This window comes from Prionailurus viverrinus, chromosome A3 (assembly GCF_022837055.1).
Source record: "Prionailurus viverrinus isolate Anna chromosome A3, UM_Priviv_1.0, whole genome shotgun sequence".
NCBI classification, from domain to species: domain Eukaryota; kingdom Metazoa; phylum Chordata; class Mammalia; order Carnivora; family Felidae; genus Prionailurus; species Prionailurus viverrinus.
This window is the reverse complement of record NC_062563.1, coordinates 4462940-4485569: the sequence shown is the minus strand read 5'-3', so window position 1 is coordinate 4485569 and position 22630 is coordinate 4462940. Positions and strand designations below refer to the sequence as shown.

At 51.7% G+C, this 22630-nt stretch overlaps 1 protein-coding gene across 12 annotated transcripts in view; it reads left to right on the top strand.

Annotated features, from left to right (window-relative positions):
• GNAS (GNAS complex locus) overlaps positions 1–22630 on the top strand; it is a 54743-nt gene that overhangs the window by 24929 nt on the left and 7184 nt on the right. For 2 of the 12 annotated variants that reach the window (XM_047851931.1, XM_047851930.1), the window contains 3 exons: positions 14986–15058; positions 18207–18251; positions 22525–22579. In XM_047851931.1, coding sequence (XP_047707887.1) covers positions 14986–15058; positions 18207–18251; positions 22525–22579 — 173 coding nt within the window. Of the gene's footprint in view, positions 1–8453; positions 8594–11004; positions 11209–14985; positions 15059–18206; positions 18252–18776; positions 18780–22521; positions 22580–22630 lie in introns of those variants that run through there. The other 10 variants (XM_047851932.1, XM_047851939.1, XM_047851940.1 and 7 more) reach the window with 10 other exon arrangements.

Sequence of the window (22630 nt, the reverse complement as noted above, 5' to 3'; positions counted from 1 at the left end):
GATTCCAACATTAAGTGTCCTTGGGGATCACGTCAGTCAACAATTTGGTTTTCCCACATTTTGCATTCAGCCAGCTCATTGAAATGATGTGTTTAGAGTGCTTGCTGACCTAATTAATAGCAAACCATCTAAGAGACTCTCTTTTAAGGCTGAGAATGATTTTCAGTTACCCTGCTCTGGGGCGCCCCCCTGAGGCACTGGGTTAATAACATCATAGTAGGAATTGGGGGTCAGTTAGGTTTTCCTAGACTTGGGGATGCTTTTAGTGGCTGTGAGTAAACGAAGTGTCCATTTAACTTGCGGATTAGAGGTCTTTGGGTCCCAACTAAGTTTTATATCAGCTTCCTTGGAAAGGTTCTTTCACGGCTCTGCTCTGTGGGATCCAGCTCTGGGGAGCCAATTATGAAGGGAATCCTGGTGCTCACGAGGCAGAGATTACCTGTGAAGGGTAGGAAGCAAAAAAGCCTGACGCTGCTTTCAGCCGCTCGACACCTTCCACCATCTTCTTAGAAGCAGCGTTACTAGAACCAGTCTCCAAAGTGGCAGCATCTGGAGCTGGTCCCCTACCATCAGCCCCATCTTGCCAAGAGACAGGGGCCCAGTGCACACGGGGGACGGACCAAGGAAAGCCTTGTGAAGGATCCATGTCGGCTCGACAAAAAGTCTGGCCGCCTTCCTTCCCTCTGTAGACCGGGACACCCCGTGGGAGTAGTCAACTGTGCCCAGGCCAGACTGACATTCCAGAGTGGCCCTCTAACCAGCATGCTGACATCAGCCCAGAACGCCCAAGGTTTGGTCTAGAGCCTTACTTGGCTTCCTCCACTGCTGCCAAGTTCCCATGAAAATCCACTGCCTTCGCAGGTGACCGCTGACTTCTCACCCCAGAGGAGACCCACGGACTCCGTGGAGCCGATGCCCCGCGGCCCCCACCCCCAAGGTGTTTGCGTCTCGTACACGTGAAGGGCTAGTTTTCTAGAGATTTCATTTCTTGGCGTTAGGTCACTGCAACCCTGGGGTAAAAATAGGTATAATTAGTATGTTGCAGATTAGGCTCCGTGTTTCTAGCTTGGTGCCACTTCCTCTAATAATACCAATTTTGGTGACACGTCTCCTAGAATCCCGGGCTCGCTTCGGTTGCTAAAACCCTCCAAGAGGCGGTTATAGGGACAGACCCGTTTGCTTGAAAACCTGGAAGGGTTTGGTCCTGATCAGTTCTCTCGGCTCCCACCTGGTCTTTCCCCCACCTTCCAGGGTCCGGATTTTCTTGTTTTATGTTCAGGGAGCAATGCCTCCATTTTCCGTGCGCCACCCCCCCGCCACCCTGAGGCTGGCGTTTTTGTTGATGGCTGAGCACACATGGTCTTCTGTGTCTGTGGCGAAAGGCACTTTCCTGGCTGGCTCCAGAGTCCCCTACCAATTAATCGGTGGGGAAAATCTGAGTGGGGCACCACTTCAGCCAAGCTGGGCATTCATTAAGTACACCTGTCACTCGAGCCGGTGTCCAAAATCCAGCCCTGCGGGGCACAGCTGTGGCATTATTTCAGCCTGAGCAATTCAGTATTTAATGTTCCTTAGAAAAATAAATCATTCCAAGCTGCTACTGTTCACCTATTAACCCTTAGGGGATTTCAGAGCGGGGGGGGGGGGGGGGGGGCGGTCTAACCCATAGCTCCCTTGGCTTTGCAGGGATAGCTCGTCCTTCCCAATGCTGGCTTGTACAAGACGCTTCCCACATAGGGGAGAACAGGGGCAGTGCAACCCGCATCCTCTCGCTGTGCCACAGCCACCGCCTTCCCCCGGGGTGGGGAGGGGGGAGAAGTTAGACTTTCATTTCATTGATGTCTTTACCTGCATAGTACAGGTATTGCTTTCTCCAGGTGGCCAACTTCCTTTCTTTCCGCGGTTGCTTCCATTAGCCTGCCATCGTTGTTGGCAAGTCATAATTTACAATTAAGGAAGTGGGGGGGGGGGGCTCATCAATAATCCGATCTTCTCATTTTATGTAAATGGACCCCCAAAGCAGTTTGTCCTCCCGATCGCTGGGCCCTTCTGTCACCTGGGTCTTAATAAATGAGCCGGCCATCTGCAATTAATCCACGCGGTACAAGTCGTGAAAGCTGAGTTGTGCGCCTCCTGAAAGAAATCGGCTATATTTAGGTTTTAAGGCAATCCTGCTTTGTGTTCTTTGTAAAGTCAGCGACATTCTTTCAATTTTTTCAGTGTAATTAGCACAAAAGGGGCCCGTAATCTGAGAAGGTAGTAGGGACTCAGGCAACGGAGAGGCAGGAATGTTCAAGAAAGCTGCCCAGCAGCTTTCACAGCCCGGGTGGCGTGCAGAGACCCCCGAGACGCGGCTGCGGGTAGATCTGAGGTCTGGAGCTCGTGGAAACCTCTCCTTTTCATCTGATCCCCAGACCGGGGGCAAATGGCCGATGCTTTGGCCAAACGGTTTTCTCCTCCTAACTTGCAGTGGTCGGCAAAGACCTGGGGAAGCCACCGTGCCAATAGGGCTGTGCTGCTGTTGAGCGGGCTCCCACCAGGCCGGCGGGGCGCGGTGCACCCCTGCAGACCCCAGCACCCGAGGGAGGGTGTCGGGGGGGGGGGTGGTGCAGCCTGGGCATCTCACCAAATGGTGGCTGAATGGAGACTGGGGGGAAGGGGAGGGGGGCGGCCGGGAGGAGAGCTGGGGCTTGCTTGGAGCCTCAGTGCAGAGCAGAAGGCCGCCTTCCCCGTCTGGGAGCCAGGCTGTTTGTGCCCCCTCAAAATAAAAACCCGGGCAGATAGGTGGACCTGAAGTATAATTACACATTTTTTCTAATTCAGTCTCAATGTGTGTGGGCAAACACAAGAAGATGAAAAGATAGACCCATTCCTAGATGAAGTAGACACGTGACTAATTATGTGCCATTAATTGCTTAATTCAGGGTTTACCAACAGCAGGTAGAAGTGAGCCTCGGGAGGGGTTCCAGCGGGGAAGGCCAGCGCCCAGGCCTGGCCGGAACCTCGGGCATCTGAAACACAGGCTGGTCAGTAGTTGCAAGGCTGTTTGAAAGGGGTCGCCGACGTTCCGTTGGTAGGTCGATCAAGTAAAACCCGAGATGGAAAACTTGTATCTCGAAGTCGTTGCATTGGTACGTAGGTAAAGCCAAAGCAGCATTTAATGAAAGGAAACTTATTACCCGGTGAAGCCAGAGCGTTTGACTGTCTAAACTCTTAATTATAGGGGGCTAAATTTGAAGAATTGAACGTGATGGCAAAAACCTAAAATCTTTAAAATCTGAGGAGGTCTTATTAGGATGCCACTCTATCGATTGGGCCAACTGGCTTTTTGTTTCTTCCTGTCGATACTTGTTTAGTAAGATGTTGGATCAAAATGTCACTTAAATAAGGCACCTCGAAAATGAAAACAGAAGTTAGCCGGCCCTCCTTCCATCACTCCCCATCCTGGATGAGTCTCCATCCTCATGGCCAACGCAAAAGCTCTAAGCCACAGGCGTTGCCATTACCTTGGCCCTCAAGAAAAAATTTCCCCCCACGGGGAGTTAAAAATATTTTAAGTTTAGGGGAATTAATTTTCCTGCTCTCAAGCAGTTAACACTTGTACAGCTCTTTTTTTTTTTTTTTTTTTAACCCAATGACAAACTCCAGTCAGTGGATCCATGGGTCTCTGTTTGATGTCATTGTGCCCCAAGTCCAAAGCGTGTCCCTCTAGAATCTTCAGTCAAGGCTACCATGGGTATCATTTTATTTAGATATAAGTTTAAAATTTTTTTTAATGTTTATTTATTTGAGAGAGAGAGAGTGAGAACGAGTGGGGGAGGGGCAGAGAAAGAGGGAGACAGAGAGTCCAAAGCAGGCTCCAGGCTCGGGGCTGTCAGCACAGAGCCCGACGCAGGGCTTAAACCCACCAACAGTGAGATCATGACCTGAGCTGAAGTCTGGTGCTTAACCGACTGAGCCACCCAGGAGCCCCCTAGATTTAAGTTTTAAAAGGAACAGAGGAGGGGGGGCGTCCTCTGATTTGAGCTCAGGTCATATCTCGCAGTTTGCGGGATCAAGTCCCATGTGGTGCTCCGTGGCTCACTGTCTGCCTCTCCCTTGCTCATGCTTGATATCTCTCTCTCTCTCTCAAAATAAATAAATAAACTTAAAAAAATAAAAGGAACAGAGTAAAGCATATAGTCTCCTTTTGACCGGTTCTGCCTTTTAAGGTCGGTGGTGGCTTTGTTAAAAGTCTACTCCCAACCACTCTGGGACTCTTGGGGATGTTGGGAGGAAGGCACTAACAGCCTTGGCGACTGGGCATCCGTGGAGACCAGAAAGCTCCCCTCACAAATGGGGCCCACTCATCAAGAGTCCAAAAAGTTCCATGAAGGTGCAGAAAATCCCAGGTGCCTTCACAGTTGTGCACCGTGGTCTACCATAGATGCTTGAATGGCGTCTTAATGCACTGGCTAGAGGAATTGGGTCCAAACACTTTGGCCAGGGTGCTCCCCACAGTCCGTTTGGATTAGCTGTGTTTTACATTTGAAACAGATCGTTTTGGAATTAGTCAACGGAAACTAAAGAGGGAAAGTTCATGTGGCAGGTAGTTAATTCTTTGACTTCGAATCTTCTGAGATGAAGTTTTACTAACTTGAACGTCATGTGTCATCTAGAATGCAAGTTGAGAAGTACACTGTGATTGAAGTCACTAACTAGGGAATATGACAAGAAAAAATGCCCTGGGTCATCGCTAGGTTAGATTTTAAGAACTTTGTGGCCATAAGCGATAGAACCTCTTTAGCAGGGATTCCCTGGGTCTTGTGCGGCACTTTCAACATCTGTATGGCACAGGCTTCACGTCACATCCATTTGCAACAATTTCATTCTACTTAAAGCGCAGAAGGTGCCTTAAAGACCGAAAAAACACTGTGTGGAGGCATTAAATGCTATTAAAATCTTATAGCTGAGGTTTCTGTTTCAGTGGAAACCTATTTATTGTTTCCTAGGCTATTAAAATATTATTATATTTTCTCTGGGCTCTTTCCATGACCCCAGCTGACGAAAGGCCAAGAACACCCTTGTCCAAAAACTGAATTACATCATTAAGTGTAACAATATTTTCACGATTCCGAGCTATAGTGAGTCTGTTGCTTCTAAAAGCAGACAAGGCATTCTTGCTCAGACAGGAAAATGTAAAGGAGCCAAGGAACACATCCATCCGTAAATACGAAGCTTACAAGACCACAAAACTCAAACTCGGACACGTGAATTCGCCGTCAAATGTGGCGTTGGAAGGACCTGTCGCTAGGCCGTCGCTCTGGGTAGCATGTGACAGCGTCTGTCTCACCCAGTTGTATCATTAGGAGACCTCGTGTTTTAGGTTAAGGGTGCGTCATCCCAATTTGCTGGCTTTGGAAGGAAGCAGGTCACCTGAGCCAGGGACCTGTGCCCTCCCTGGACGTTTGATGCCCGGGACATTCTGGCCCTTTGCTCCTCTCTGGAGCCTGAAGTTTCCACGACCTCCATCTCTCCCTGAGCCAAACGAGAGGCCCCCTCCATTAAAACAAAACAAAACAAAACAAAACTCTAGTCTGAGCTGTTCCAAGAATTATGCTAATGATGGCTTGTACTTTCAAAGCGTAAACCAGGTCCTTAAAATGGCAACGACCTATTAGAATAAATTACTAATTCATATGAAAAGGTCATGCATGGTGGCCTCCAAATGTGAAAGCCCTTTTTAAAAATTAAAACTTTTAAGGCCAGGGGTAGGTCAAATGCGAGACGGAAAACTATAGCCGGTGTCAGCTCACCACACCAATTAAGTAAAATCTCGTCTTTCCGTTTGTGTTGGGTGAAAACAGAAAGCCGGACAGACCACAACGAGCTTGTGTTTCAGGGCGCTCGGTGCCATTTGCTTACCTGTAAACCCTTGATTCCACCTGCTGTCATTTATTTACAAAGTAAATGCCTTGTGTGTCCGCCAGCGGCCACAACGCCATATAGGTGAAGCCTATGCCGAAACAAAACAAAAACCCCTGGAGGGTGGCCTGCTGGGTTAGAAGTCGAAATGAGTGAAGCCCTGACCTTGCTGGATACGTTTCCGGGACAATAGCCCCCATTGTGCCTTTGCCTGGAATATGTGTCTGTGTGTGACACGGGACAGCTTCACCCCTTTCAGAGTTCAGGTGTGATGTTTATCGAGAAGGGGGGAGACGGTAACCCAGCTCCAGGATTTCCAAATAAGAAGACTGAGCAGTAGAGTCACCCCAGTGATGTGTAGCTATTGGCAGAAGTATGGAGGCCGTCTGTATTGGTTACCCTTTAGCTTGTTCCTCTTAAATACAGTGTATTTGTGTTTTGCCACATCAGAAGCAGGAAGGAAGATGCTTTTGAACAAATGGAGCGTAACAGAAACTTCTGGCCTGTTCCTCCTCCTTATCCGTCTTTGCCAGTTTGCAAAAATGACGATCAGTTCGTCGAATTCAATCAAGAAGTTTTTATTGAATAGGGGAAGATAACCAGTCGTTTCGGGGCTAGTCGGTGAATGATTGTGAGTGAGCGGTGACCCCTTCAAAAAGCCGCGGAATCCTTGCCCGTGAGGCCTTCCCGTCCAAGCGGCCTCTAGGTGCATTTGGGTCTATCCCTTTACCATCTTCATCCACTTGGGTTTAGGGGAAAAGCATTAACCTCCAACATATGTCTTTGGACCTCTTTTCAGAAGAAGGTGCATTTTGGGGTGGAAGGGAGGCCAGGCCGCAGCCGGAAGTGTCATGGGAGACGTGGCTCCGTCTGCGTGCGTGGGCGGTGGGAAGGCGGGCTCAGCAGTTCTCGGAGGTTGGAGAAGGTCGGAGGCCTAGCAGCTGCAGGTTTTGAGGGTCCGGAGCGTCTTTTGCTTCCTGTTCTTCGTGCCCAGGGTCTTTAGCGACTTTGCGTTGCCCTCCGTTGTCTTTCAGAGCCATAAAAAAAAAGGGGGGGGGGGCTTGTAGAGCAGGGATAGAGGTGTTACCTGACGGGGCCAAGAGAAATAATAGGTAACCTCTCCTTCTCTCCACCTCTTCTTACTTTTCGGCAAAGGGGGATTTCAGTAGTTCAGCTGAATGGTTAACAGTGTCCTTCTGCTTTTAAAGAAAACTTAGAATGTTACAGACAGTGTACTCAAGGCCTCTGGAAGGATCCACAGCCCCCACCCCTCCCGGTACCCCTAGGTATGGTAAGCGTGTTTCCGTTTACAGGTGGGCTTCCTTCCTTCCTTTTTCCCTAGCCACCCCACGCTTTCCTGACTGTTGAGAAAGTCAGATAAGGCCAAAAGTAAGGGAGACAGTTTCATGACCACTTTGCCCGTCTGGGTTTCCTGGCAGGTAGGCCGGCCACGCACCCAAGGCAGTCGCCGAGTCTTATTAGCCTTATCACCTGGGCGCCAGGTGGGCCACATGGCCCGACCACCTGTTGAATGGATGAATGAATGAATGAAAGAATGAACTGTACCCAAGCAGACACCCGTGTGGCAGCAAGTGACTCATCCAGGGTCCCAGGAAAAGTGAGCGACGGCTCTGAGGAACTTTAGCGTCGCTGCCCTGAACCCCAGTGCGCTCCTACCACGTCCTGGGGTGGGGACACTTGAGAGTTTTCCAACAAATTCGTGGTCAATAAACTACTTCTCCGTCTGTTGCAGGGGCTCCCCCGCAGTGCCCGGGCCGGGCCGCGGGCCTCCAGGACACCCCTCGGCCCTCCACCCCTCCGGCCTGGGAGGACGCCGCCGCCGCGCACCAACTCTGCGGCCTCCCGCCACCGCCGCTCAGGCTCTCGCGCGCTCGTCGCCGGCGCGCCGCCCGCCTCCTGCTCCTTGGCGGTAGGGCTGGCTTTGCGCTCGCACAGCGCCTCTCACCGCAAGAGCGAAACCCTTTCCAGGCGTCGCGATTAATTAGTCTTGCCGACACCTAGCTCCACGGGCACGCGCCGCCGGGGAAGGGAGGGGTGGGGTGGCGGTCCCCGCGCGCGCTAACCGGGAAACTGGAGGTAAGGAGGCGCGCAACAGGGGTAAGCGCCGCCGTCGCACACTTTGTACGCCGCCCAGGGCTACACCACTCACCGAAAATTGGGAGGCAGGTCTGGGAGGCGGGGTCCGGCGCCCACCGCCTTGGGCGGCCCCGCGCCCCGCGCCGCCGCGCCCCCCGCGCCCCCCGCCCACACCCGCACCACCCGCACGGTGGCCCGCACCCCCTGGGTGCGCGGCGGCCCGTTTGGGCGCGTCCCCGGCGGGCCGATTTTTCGGCTTCCCCTTCGCTTTATAGGGGCCGCCGCTGTGGGTCCGTCCTCTGAAGAGGCTGGGGCGTCATCGGGCTGGTTAGGAGCGCCGGTCTTCGGCGGGGACACTCAGTCGCGTCGGCACCGCGGAGCGGGCTGCGTCAGGTGGCTGGCCCGGCGCGGCGCTCGCCCGCCCGCTCGCTTGCTCGCTCGCCCGCTCGCTCGCCGGCTCTCCGGCTCTCCGGCTCGGGGCTGCGGCGCCGGCTGGAGCGAACCCCTGTCCCGGCGCGGGGCGGCGGCGGGCGGCCGGCCGGCAGGCAGGCAGGCAGGCACTGCCTTGCGTGTGAGTGCATCTCACTCACATGTAAGTCCGGGTGCACCGTGGCCTCCCGCGGAAGTGCGAGTCGCCCGGCGCGGGGCAAGAGCCGCCGGGGCCGGGACGGGGCAGGGGCGCCCCGGCGCCGCCGCCCTGCCCCGCGCCTGCCGGGCACCCCCCAATTCTCTCTTTTCTCTTTTCTCCTCTCCATTGGCGTGCCCAAGAGCCAAACCGAGGAGCGCCTGAGGGTAACAGCAAACTCGTGCCATCGCGCCTCTGCACTTTTCTTTTTTGAGTTGTTTGACATTTCTCGGTGCTTTTTGGTTTCTCGCTGTTGTTGGGTGCTTTTTGGTTTGTTCTCACCCCTTTTTTTCGTTTGCTCATCCTTTTTGGCGCTAACTCTTAGGCAGCCAGCCCAGCAGCCCGAAGCCCGGGCCAGCCGCGCTCCGCGGCCCCGGGGGCAGCGCAGCGGCGGGGATCGCAGCCGACTCCCCCCCGACACGGGGCGCACGGGGTCCGGCCAGGCCGAGGCCGGGGGCAAGCAGGGCGCCCGGGCCAGGCGCGAGCCCGGCACCCCGAGGTGGCCGAGCCACCATGCTGAAGATGGCCATGAAGATCAAAGCCCGAGCGGCGGAGAGCGAGAAGAAGACGGCGGCGGCTGCGGCCGAGGTGGCTGCCGAAGCTGCGGCGGCGGCTGCGGCGCTGGCCGAGCCGAGAGAGCCGCTCGCGCCGCGGAAGAGCGGGGACTCCGAGAGGACCCCGAAGAGCGCGGCGCGGGAGGCGCCCCCCGAGAAGTTCCTGACCGAAAAGGAGCGCAGGAAGATGGAGAAGAAGCTGCTGGAGCAGCGAAGAAAAGAGGAGAAGAAGAAGGAGAAGGAGAGGAAGAAGCTGGAGAAGATGCAGAAGAAGAAGAAGAAGAAGACGGCGCCCGAAGAAGCCCGGGAGGAGGCCCGAGGCCCGGAGGCCGCCGCCGCTGCCGCCGCCGCCGCCGCCGACGAGGGCGCCGCGGAGGGCGCCGGCGGGGTCGGCGAGGGCGCCGGCGGCGGGGGCACGAGTAGGGCCTGGGCCGCGTGGGACACGGACTCGGGCGACGAGGACGACGCCTACTACACGGCGCCGCGCGTGGGGGGCGTCGTGTGGCGGCCCGGGCCGCTGAAGGCCGGCGCGCTGAGCGCCCACCTGCCGCTCGTGGTCTTCCTGGTCTTCTCGGTGCGCAGCCCCTCGTGGGTGCTCAACTTCCTGCTGCAGAAGCGCACGGAGCAGGGCCGCGGCTGCGGCTTCGTGTTCGGCGCGACCTGCTGCTTCCGAGTGTTCCTGGGCTGCGCCTTCTTCTCCTACTTGGGCGGCCGCGCCAAGCGCAGAGGCCGCGGGCGCTCGGGGGCCAGCGGCGCCTTCGGCCCGGGCAGTGGCGCCCGGCGCCGGGGGCGCGACGAGCGGCTCATCTAGTCAGACCCCCGCCCCCCGCCCCCCGCCACCGCCGCCCCCACCAGAAACCACCATCGCTGTGTCGTGTGGATTTTTATTCAGTATTTGTGTGTGTGTTTGGACACATTTTCCTTTTCGGTTGCTCTGTCCTTTGGTTCGTGCTCGCCTCGCTTTTTCCACACTCCCTGCTCTCTGGTTCTCTCTGTGTCTCTCTCTCTCTTTTCGAAAATTTTCCGAAGTCCGGGCTCGGGCTGGCGCTCCCTCCCCTTCCGCCCACCCCGGCCCCTCGGCGGCGCCCGCGGGAGGAGGGGGGGGGGCTCGGCCTTGGGGGCCGCAAGGGCTACGCGGCCCGGGGGGTGGAGCGTTGGCGTCGTGCGAGGGGTCGTCACTGGCTCGGGGCCGCCCCCTCTCCCCCCCCCCCCTTTCCCGTGGCCGGGCCCTCCCGGGGGCCCGAGCCAGGGAGGGGGGCAGGGGGGGCGGCTCCCCGGCCCGGCCCGTCCCGGGCCGGGCGCGGGCGGAGGGACCCCCCTTCCCGGGCACCCGGGGAGTGGGGGGGGGGACGCCTCCCTCCGCCAGCTCCCGCCCTCCCCGCCGCCGCGGCCGCTGCCGCGGCTGCTCCTCATCCCTCCTCCTCCTCCTCCTCCTCCTCCTTCCACCCCCCTCGCCGCCGCCGCCTCCTCCTCCTCCCCCCGCCTCCCCCCGCCCGCTGCAAAGCTTTGGGTCGGGGCGGCGGCGGGCCCGGGCCGAGGCAATAAGAGCGGCGGCGGCGGCAGCGGCGGCAGCAGCTCCCGCAGCTCCTGCTCTGGTCCGCCTCGGCCCGGCGGCGGCCATCAGCCCCCTCGGCCTCGGCTCGAGGGGCGGGGAGCGACGCGCTCCCCTCGGTCCGACCGCCACCACCCTCCCCGCGCGCTCCGCGGCCCGCGCCCCGTAGTCCGCCCCGCGCGCTCCTCCCCGAGGAGCCGAGCCCGCGCCCGGCCCGCCCGCCCGGCGCTGCCCCTGCCCTCCCGGCCCCGCGTGAGGCCGCCCGCGCCCGGCCCCGCCGCCGCCGCCGCCGCCGCAGCAGCCCGGCCGCGCCCCGCGCCCCGCCGCCGCCGCCGCCATGGGCTGCCTCGGAAACAGTAAGACCGAGGACCAGCGCAACGAGGAGAAGGCGCAGCGCGAGGCCAACAAAAAGATCGAGAAACAGCTGCAGAAGGACAAGCAGGTCTACCGGGCCACGCACCGCCTGCTGCTGCTGGGTAAGGGCGGGGCGGGGGGCGCCGGCCCCGGCCCGGCCCGGGGGCCCCTCGGGGCGCCCCGCAGGCCGCGCGCGCCGAGCCCGCCCCCCGCCCCGGGCGCGCGCTCCCGAGCCCGCCGCCCGCTCGCGGGCTCTGTCTCTGGGGGGCGAGGCCGGAAGGGGGACCCCGGGGCGCAGATTCGGCCGGGCGGGGGGGGCGGGGGGGCTCAAAATGGGGCGGGGGGCCGCGGCGGCGCGGGCGCGGGGCCCCCTCCCCCGGCCCGCCCGTTCTCCGTCTCTGTTTCTCTCTCTCTCGCCCTCCCCCTTGCTCTTTTTCCTCTCTCTGTTTTCCGCGAGGCCTACACGACGCCGGGGGTTTGGGTGCATGTTGCGGAGGGGGAGGGGGAGCCCCACAGGGCTCGGGAGACTGCGACAAAAAGAGGGTTTCGGGGACAGGAAATGGGGTGGCGGGCAGAGGGAGGGGGACCCGCCTCCGTGGGGTGTGTGATTTGTTGGGAGAGGGAGAAGAAAAGAGGGGCCAGAGAGGAGGGGGTGACGTGGGGGGGGGGGGGGCCGCCGCGGTGGCGGAGGGGACCTCGCCGAGGGGAGGCTGTGGCGAGGGAAGTGGCCGAGGAGAGTGGGGGGGGGGGCGGGTGACATCAGCCCCTCGGAAGGGATCCGAGTGGTAAAGGTGGTGCAGTGAGGGGGAGGGGGCGCGGGCGAGTCGTGGCGCCGGAGTGGGGGGGGGGGGGGGCGGGGAGGAGGGAGCGCGGCGGCCGCTGGGCGCGACTCGGTGCGTTTCGGGCAGGACACACTGTGTGCGCGGAGCAGACGTGTCCCGGGCCGGGGCCGGCCGTGGAAGGAAGAGCAGGAGAATCAAATAAAATGAGACCAAAAAAAAAAAAAAAAAAAAAAATGGAGTTAGTACGCTAAGTGCCCAGTGAAACCAAATGACACGTCATTTTTACAGTATGACCTTTTTTTCCCCTTCCAGACATGCAGGCTTTTTGAAAAGCAAAGAATTAATTGTAGCACAGCCCCCTCCCGCCCCCCCCCCCACCACACACACACACACACACACACACACACACACACACACACACACACCATTAACACACGCGCACACACACATTTTCCTGTTGGTTGGCCACATTGAGAGTGCTTTGTGAAAAAGAAAAAAAAAGACATTCATAAATCAGAACTGGAAAATGACATTTGTCTGTAAATGGCTTCTTGGTCTGCAAATGGCGTGGGGTTTTTTTTGTTTGTTTGTTTTTTTGTGTTTGTTTTGGTTTTTTTGTCCTTCTCAAGGTGGGAGGGGGCATTGAGAGCGCTTTAAGGAGAAGACTTTTTTTCCAGGTGGAAGGAGATGGGCAGACGTTAATTAGTTGTTTGTCAAGTGACATTTGGTTGTTTGGTTTTGGGTTTTCTCTTGATTGCGGTTTTTCCTCTTTGGCCAAAAAAAAAAAAAAAACGGGGAGGTGGGGGTTGTTAACTATAAGGACATGGCCTCTCCTTTTTTCTTAAAGGTGCTGATGGGGGTGGGGGGAGGCAAAGTGAAACATAAGCACAAAAGAAATTGTTGAAATGACCACAAGAATGACACAAACATTAATTAGCATGGAAGTTTTCCACTTCCTTAGTAATTTGGCTATCTGAGTTAATTTGTGAATTTGCGAGGTTAAACCCTAGTTCATGGTCGCACTTCAAAAACAGTTTGACTATAAAGAATAAAAACGTAAAAGGCCGATTTTTTCCTTTGTGGTGGTGCTTGGTTTGCTGTTTCTGGATGGGTCACCTCTTTGTTCTCCTGGGTCCAGATTTATATAAAGCAGAAAATTATTAATTAAGTGGAAACAAGTCTGGTGTTCTATGCATTTGCAATTTCAATAATTAAATGATACATATGTTGAAGTCTTGCCTACAGCTTCTGAACGTAGAATTATGCTATGTGAATATTAATATGCATATAACTTGATTTCAAAGTATCGGCTTGGAAAAGTCTAGAATCTTTTCCTGGGAATGCCATCTTGTTACCTGAATACTAATTAGAAACAAGTGTGACACTTAACAGTGCCTTAAATTTCTAACACCTTTGCTCTGTGAACACAGTCTCCACTTAATTTGAGACTGTTACTCTGAATACACCTTTTACATCCCTGTGGGCTCATTTACCCCAGGTGTCCTAGTCTATATGGCTACATATTACCATGATTGATTGATAGCCTCTGGCAGGGGGGGGGGTCTGCAACCAAACTAATAAGCCCCCCCCCAAGAGGAAACCTCATGATGCCCAAAATGCATCTTAATGACATAAATGTGGAAACTGAGGCACAAATCTGTGCCTGTAAGAGAGACGTGGTGCACATTTTAACACTTCTGACAGAAGAATTTGGAGGTTCTGATTAATGCCTTGTATTCTCTGCACGGAATCTCTTAATAGTGCCTTTAATATTTTAATTTATTAGACTTGGGCTCATTAAGATAGAGCGTTTGCTTTGAAATCAATGTTTCTGTGGAAACTAATTTTAACTTTTACAGATATTGATTACAGCCTTGTGAAAAAGCAAGAGAAGGAGGAATGCTTTGCCCTCTGGGCAGTAAAACAAAAACAATTAATAAAATTAAAACTGAAAAAGGGGGGGGGTAAAAAAAAAAAAAACCAAACAGATTTGTGTGGGAGGAGGGCCAAAAATTTTTCACATACACAGTACTTGTTCAAGAGAGTATACGTTTGCAAAAAAAAAAAAAAAAAAAAAAAGAATGAAAAAAAATAGCAATCCTCCTTCTTGCTGGGTGGAACTGTGCTTTTTCCATAAAATATATGTTTACAAATGAAAGGTGATTTAAAATGGAGGCATGTGCTCCTTTTTACTGTTTAGTTGAGAAGGGCTCGAGGAATCTGAAAATCCAGTGGCTCCCTCATGATTAAAGTCATGTCCTTTTAACAGTACTTTTCATAGTTGTTGCTGCAGGCGAATGTGGTCGTTTTCAAGCACTATATTTGATACCAAAATGTATTTTTCGAGAAGATGACATAAACTGGATGGTCTTCCATTTTCCACCCCCCCCCCCCCCCGCAACATGGTGGTTGTATCCAAAGAGAATTTATCTTTAGGAAGATACCCTTTGCGGAAAAGGAGGATAAATGGAAAATTGCGGGTTGGGGTTGATTTCTGAGTAGCCCGAGGGGAGAAAAGCTGTCCATTAAAGAAGCTGAATTGTGAAAATTTGCGGGAGGGAAATGCTGCGTCAGTCCGTGAGCTGAAGACAGCGGTGTCTGGGCATTGTTTGTGAATCCTGGGTGTTTTAACCGTGAAACCTCTGACAAACCGGGAATTCTGTGGCTATCTACATGTATGTGTATGTTTCACCAGTGAATGCTATTCAGTTTCAGTTTTGACTTCCAAGTTTCTCCCCCCCCACCCCCTCAAATGACAAAATTGCGTCATCCTGTCTTGGCCCCCCCCCCTTGCTTTCCCACCCCACAAATTTGAAAACAACCAAAAGAAAACAAAACCCTGAAAACAGCAAGCCCTTTAATTCTTGTTACTGTGATGGTGAAAACACTCTAGGTAGACACAGAGTTGGACACGTTACTTCGCTTTCTCTGCGTCGAAATGTCAAGGAAGATTGCAAGTCTGTTGTTTTGTTTGTTTGGTGTTTTTGTGTTTCCTGTTGTTGTTGTGTTGTTTGTTTTTTTGCGTGCTGCTTCTGTGGAAAACGCGGCAGCCCTCTTCCCTGCCCAAAGTGTGTAAAATGCCTCCCTCATAACCTGAGACTTACTTTCATTTTCTAGGTGCTGGAGAATCTGGTAAAAGCACCATTGTGAAGCAAATGAGGATTCTGCATGTTAATGGGTTTAATGGAGAGTAAGTGTCAACTCTGTGCTGGGGCACAATGAGATTAACACGTTTTATACTAACCTTTAGGAAGTTTAGGTAGATTTTGGGGGCTGGGCAGCCAATTTTCACTTAATTTTTTCAGCCTACATAGAAAATCCAGGGAAGAGCTCTTTGGAGATTCCCCCCCCCCCCTTAGACTCTTTGGTGCAGCAATAAATAAAGTAATAATAAAGCACCAGTGTTGTAAAACTATCCCCCCCCCACCCCCCACCCACCAGGGAGAGAGCACCTGGCTGGCCCCATGACAGGTCTGCTGCAGACCTGCCCAAATTTTGGTGCAGTGGGTCTCTGACATAGCTGACACCTGCTGTGACCACCCCCCTTTTCAGGCAACCTGACCACTGCAGAGAAGCGCCCCCCCCCCCCCAGCAGATTTCAGCGCAATGCGCCATTGCGGGATGTATTAAACTATTAGGGAGGACATTGTTTCAGTAATATTCTCACATGAAAACAAAGTTGAAGGAGACAGCCCTTGTTAATAATTCCTCATTCCCTCACCGTCCTTCCCCCCCCCCCTCCCGGAAATTAACATTATGGGCAAATCATTGTTTCCCTTTCTAAAAATCAGTAGTCTTGCCTAGAGAAAGAAGATGGAGACTGGGAGTTAGGTACTTCCGGCTGGGTCAAGGGGCATTTTTGCCTTTGAAAAGTCCTTCGAGGCATCTTGGTACAGGACAATGTGACAATACCACAGTGAGAATAAAGATGAAGAGAGAGTGCGTGTACTAGGGATGTAAGAAATGGGGGGTCACGCTTGCCATGAAAAACATGCAAACAGAGGGGAGCGTTCAATACACTCAGAATTTGCTTTTTCTGCCCGGACCCCAGATGGGCCCTTCCCATGTGAAACAGAAGGAGCTAAATCTGCCCGCCTCTGTTCTCACTGGATGACAGCGGTTAACCTTACAAACACCTGAAGACACTAGTTTACAATTACTAGCTGGTTAGCAATCCCATTCCCTTTCTTAAACCTGGATTCAGTTGAAAACTTGTCTCAGTTTGGTTTCATGGGGGGGGGGGGGCATTGAGTCAAGGTCGCATAGTTTAATTCAGTTACAAGCCAAAAGCCCCCAAAACAGACCAATAAAGAGGCAGTTACTGACACCTACTATGCACCAAGCACCAGGCAAACAAAGATGAATTTTCTCACCTTTCAGAGGTACAAGGACTGCGCCTGAAGGCAGCTCTTTATGGAACATTCTAGAATTTCTTAGGTCACATAATCGGGGCTAAGGCTGATGTCACACATACAAATGGACGGTTTCGTTTAGGATGCTCTTTATCCTTGAACCTCGAATTCAGAAGGATGGGCTGTTTTACCAGTTTTATGAATGGCTCGTTATCAATATGGATATACAGGCGGTTAATTGAATAGCTCGCTCGCAGCTCTTAATTCCTGACACACCCTTCAATAAAGCCCTCTTTCCAGAGATTGCCATCGGTTGATAAACAAAAAGCCAGAAACCGACTTTTTAGCTATGTGAATTTGTAATTTAAAGAAAAACCTTGCATAATTATTTCCCTTGCATCTTTCCGGGGAGTGCTTCTTCATGAGGCTAGTTAAGCAAAAATGATTTGACCATGTACCCTCTAGATAAATATTTTGATTAAAACTGGACATGGCTAGCATTTTTAAAAGGATGCAGCAGCCACTGTTTACCTTAGCTCGAGTCCAGTAGAAGATAGGACATCCTTGCAATAATTTACTTAAGGTTTTATTACTCTACAGACTGCCCTACGGTTTTTTAATTTTTAGAGCAAGGATTCTCCTCCCTTAGCGAGCCAGTCTGTAATGCACATGAGGCATTTAAACCAGAACTTCTCTTTTCTATTTTCTTTTTAAAAAGAGGAAGCGACATTCCCAGTTTGCCTGCCTTGTAGAGGAAGCCATAGGTAATCTCTGAGGACGTTAAATTTAGCCCGTGGAAGTGACATACAGGGGAATTCTTCGTGTGAGTCTAGAAACCTTATTTTTATCTCCTTCAACTGAGCCTCCTTTTTTCTTTTTCCTCACTGCGGTATTGCAACAAAAGCGGTTTCCTTCTTCACTAGGAATTCCCTATGAAATGGTGACATCCATCCACTAAAGGGTGTTCTGCGTGGTGCAGGGGCCTTCTCCTCCTCGCTCCCGTAAATGTGCGCTTTGTTAGGGCTGGGCTAAGCTATGAGATTTGCCTTAACTATCCGCAGACTGCCGTGCTGGTTACATTTTGAGAGTAAGGTGTACTATTAATCTGACCTTCAGAAATACAGAGGTCAAGTGCGGATTTTCCTAACTCAAAGCTAACTCTTCCTTACATTTAGTGCCAGGGCAGGGGTGGGGGGGGGGGCGGGGGGAAGGAGTGCCATTAACACTGGTTGAGCTAATAAGCTAATCAATTAAAAAACTCTGTAGAACGCTTAGCCGTCCTGCCCTTCCTACCTTCAAGGAGAAATTCCTACCACTTAGGAAGATTGGGTTTTGTTTTGTTTTGTTGGGTTTTGTTTGGTTTTTGGAGGTGTAGTGAGTTTTGTTCTTTTAATTTTTTTTCTTTTTTTCTTTTTTTTTTGGTTTTTTGCTGTCTCACAGTTCAGACATAGTTTTAATTGATGACAGTTATCAGGAACGAGTCTATATAAATAAAAACATTTCCTAGGTAGTTTCCCTGACCTCAAGAAGGGAGGAAATTAATACTGCACCAGGAAATCATGGGCAAAAATCACCCGTATCTCTGCCTTTGTGTGTTCAGATACAACACGGTGAAAGATTGAGATCTGGGAGAATCCAGGAGCCTCATGCGCGGCTCTGTTCTCCAAAGAATTGTGAGATAAATCACTGCTTTATCTCCCTGATGCATGTACATTTAGTGAAAGCACAAGAAAATAATTATCCGTCCCTTCTGTATACCCTACCGGAGAGTCTCCAGAGGGCTCGGCTAATCCTGCGGCAGAGGTGTGGTGTTCTTTCCTCCACGGCCTGCAGTCTCAGTGGACATTGCAACTTAGCCAGAAAGGCGGCTAAGAATTAACGGGAGGATGGTGACCGTTTGTTTAGGAATGTAGAGAGGCTGTGTGGGGTTTTTGGGAAATTGCGGTGCCTTGCAGATTAGGTGAGCTTTCAATCTCTCTTTAAAAGGGGCGGCGAAGAGGACCCGCAGGCTGCCAGGAGCAACAGCGATGGGTAGGCACATTCAAAACCACAACAACTTTGTAACAAACAAACAAACATGAAGATCATCCTGGGAAACTGAGGGCAGAGCCCCGGGGAGAAATCAAAACTCATCTCAGGGCCATCAGCCATCTTGGTATACATGTTTGCACATGACACATAAACTCTTCACATTTCGGAGCAAGTGCAGTGCAAAACATAATTTTTTTTTTTTTCCTGGCCATCCTTTAAATGTAATTACATCCAGGTGGGGGAAAGTTAACAGATTTCAGCTTTAGACGATCAGTTTAAGATTTCGAGTATTGATGCTTTTCCATATGGTTTCTGTTTCTCCACCCACCCCACCCCCCAGCTCTCCATTTGAATTGGCTACTCGTTTTTAAAACTAGACTAAATTCCATCCACCCGCTGCTTGGTCTGATGTTAAAATTTCAGACTTTTCGGAGAGGAAAAAAATATCTTTTTCCTCTATTAAGATACATGGTGCTGCACCGTCTATAATTTGGGGAGGGGGGAAAAACACCTCGGCACCTTGAGGAGGTCATTGTTAAGAATGGTCTCGAAAAGCCTCTGATCTTTTAAAACTTCTTAAATGTATGTTAACCAGAGGCACTTTGCGTTAGCCAGTGGATAGGTAATTCACGATGGCATCCGCTTTTTATTTTTTTTTCCCCATTCATTATCAGTTTTGTTTTTCTTCACTTCCTACATCCCGCTGCCCATCACACGCCGACATGCACACGCATGCCAGGTAGCCATCGCAGCTCAGCTATTTCTCATGAGAACACGCAGAGCCGACTGACCCAGCCTAGGGCATCTCAAAGAAATAGCTTCTGTGGCCGGGGGTGGGGCGGGGCAAAGGATACCGGGGTGGACAAAGTGACTTACACATGTCTGTTCATCTGTTTCTTTTAGAATGTATTATCCCTAGATGGTGGCTACAGTTTCTCCTCTTCCCGGCTATGCTATCCCACTTTGCATGCTGGAATTGCCTGGTCTTAGGAACCTCTAATAAGAATACTATTCTGTTGTGGGGGGGAGGGGGATGGGGCCCTACCACCTAACCTCTAAAGATAACTGAAAACAAAACAAAACAAAAACAAAAAAAAAAAGCACAAAAACCCACAAAACCACAAAAAAAAAAAAATGGAATGAAATCCTTAATTGGCACAAATGTAGTGTAACAGCAATCAAAAAAAGGCATCTACATAAAAGTGACTAATTGACAGTTTACTGTACCAAAAGTTGGCATCTGAGAACTATGACAAGCCCATATTGACCCCCCGACTCTGTACTAGATGCTGTGCTAGACCCCTGAACCCTACTAACACCTGCCTGCACTTCTATCTGTGACTCTGTTCTGCAAGTAAATAGAAGTATTAACATACGTGATAAATAAAAATTCTCTGCATGTTTCAGCAATCCCTGTATCCTGCGTCTGTCTTCTGTCTTTCTTCTTTTGTCTGTCCTTTCCCACAAATGCACAAAGAGAAAGGTGTAGGACCAAAAGAAACTTAATATAGCATAGCCTTCCCCCACCACTTGGTTAGCTGAGGGGGGGGGGGAAGGGACTTTTAAAATAAAACCCCAGGCGACAAGCTTCATGGACCTACTGGGGGAGGGAGGGGGCCACGTCCCCAAAGCATTTCCAGCCCCACCCAGTGTTTTAGTCCATCAGATCAAAACCGTAGCGGTTGATACATAACTTGGCTTTGTTAAGTAGTTTAGAGACATCTGAGGAATTCTCTCTGAATTTCACCATCAACGTTAAATTCATTAAGCGATAGTAAAAATGATAAACCTGCCAGCCCCAGGATAATGTCTCCATCTACATAGTAATTGCTTCAATGGAAGAATTTTATGTTTTAGTATTACACACCCGAATTAGATTTTAGATTTCTCTTTTAGCTGTTTTATACTTGATCTACTCCCACACCTATTCACATACGTAGATGAATACTGAACACGTTCTCAAAATATCCGTATTTAAGACTGGAAGTTTTCCAATTATCATACTACTACTTAGACCAAAATATCAAACTGAATGAAAGAACCTCCTTTCTGGAAGTACTTTCCTCTTGCTCCATGTACATCTGGGTAGTTAATACCCGGACATCTCTAATTTTAACCACTGTGGGACCTTGAAAGCTAGGGTGACGTAATGGCTCTCATTACCATGGAAATGGAGCCCGTTTTTAATGAATGGGATTTGTCCTGTGGGGTTCTAGGTAAACCTGGGCCTGTGTGCGAACATTAGGGGCAAACACGCATCCTTTCAACGTTTCTGACGTCTACGTAACCGACTCAGACTCTAGCACCGAGTCTGGACATGGTTCCTGATTTCAGAAATGAGCTTCAGGGGTGCGCACACACGAGCAGAAAGGTCCCACAGGGCTCAGGGCTCCCGTCCCTTTCCATGGAGGGTGGCAGCAGTAAGCAGGAGTCTGGGGGCCAGGGGCACCCTTGCCGTCGGGGCGGGGATGCCACGCTCCTGCTCTGCAGGACCCCTCTTGCTGTCCTGCCTGTTCCTCAAATTCTCCCGACTCCCAGCACTTGTAAGTGGCCGTGAGGGGGTTCCTGGTACGGTCTTTTACCCCCAGCCTCCCCCACTGATAAGAACACCTGTAAACCAGCTTTTTAGTCTGACGTTAAAAGCAGTTGCTCCAAAGCCAGTTTAACAGAAAGCGGGCTGACCCTGCCTGGGAAACGGGGGGAAATGAAATCAGGAAGTGTGGACCCACCCCTCAGATCAATAGGCAGATCTTTATTTTGGTAAGAATGAAATACTTAATGCTAGCTATTACAGCTCCTTGAAAAAAGTCACGAGCGGGATCTTCGGAGGCGGGGGCAGAGCTGTTGGCAGGCGAGCACACGGCCGCCCCCCTCCCCCTTCGAGAGCTCTCTTCTCCACTCCGCACTCCTAACCATGCTGCCAGGCTGCGGTTGCTGTCACTCCCCCTCCGCGTCTTCCCTACACTAACACACTGTCGCGTTCTGCTCCTGAGGGGCCACGGGTTTAATCTCTACCTCCATGCCGGGACTCCTGGTGAAATCAACCAAGTGAAAGCGTCAAAAATGAGGAATTTTGACATTTTCTTTAAAAGTTATACACAGCAAGGAAAAGTGAGCCCCGTCCCCTCTCCTGCCTCTGTGGCGCACTTTTCAGCCTCAGTTTCCTCTGGGAGGGGGGAGCACCTTAACCTCCCCGTGACCGTGCTGTCTTGTCCCGGGGCTCAGTACACCATACGTATGTCCTGAATATTGGTTCCACGCTCCCCACCCAGCACCACAAGGTTGAGGCAATGGGTGTATTAAGATTTATACCCCGAGCAAGAGGTCCTTTTTATCCCCTGAAGACACAAACTCTAGAATGTTCTTTGGTCGTGTCTCCAATGAAGGACAGTTGCCGGAAGACCCCTACAGCACTTGAGTTGATGTAACTGGGTGTAAACATTCCTCCAGGGGACCCCAGAAGCCAAAGGGTGTGACCTTTACTTATGGTCCCAGTGACCCTGAATAAAGATCACCATGTCCTATATGACTTACATTCGGGTCATAATTAAAAGGCCACTAAACCTCTAACCTCCAACCCCCCCACCCCAGCACACGAGTCCCAGACCACAGACTTCTGGGGGGCAGAATCTCATTTTATCCCTATTTACATTGAGGGACCAATGTATATTATCACCTAGGAATGTCGTTGCTAGCTGACTGACATGATGACTTAATAAAAATGGCCTCAAAGCCTCAGAATCTGTAATCTCACCATCTGCATTCACTGGTTCTCTGTATACTAAGCCAGTGACCAAGTAAGCCCCAAGAAGAACCATGAAACTTTTTCTCCTCCCTAGTATGTGATGGACATCACCCTCTTCCCCCCCAACACAAACGCACACACACACGCACGCACACACAGGGATGTTGATAAGGGCCAGGAGGAGCCTTTTAGGAAGTGTTGGTGTGCAATGGGGGCTTCAAAAAAAAAAAACTGGAACCACATCTGAAATAGTCCATGAACCAGGTCTGACTTCTGGTACAGTAGCCTTGATTCCTATCTCGATGCCAATCTGCTAATCTGCCCCAATCGGGCGTGTCCTCGGGACACATTTGGGAGGTTATAATTTGAAACCACCTTTATTCAGGAACCTCCAATCTGTACAGATCTGAATCCGCAGGTCTTTCAAGAACAGAATACTATGCTTTTAGTTGGAATATCTTGACTAAAGAGACGCTGTTTGCCAATGTGATGCAATATGACTTCTTTTTCTTTTCAATCCCACTGTAGTGAGAAGGCAACCAAAGTGCAGGACATCAAAAACAACCTGAAAGAGGCCATCGAAGTATGTGTTTGGGTCCTTTGTCTCGTTCTTCTCTTAGCTTCCCTTTCAGAC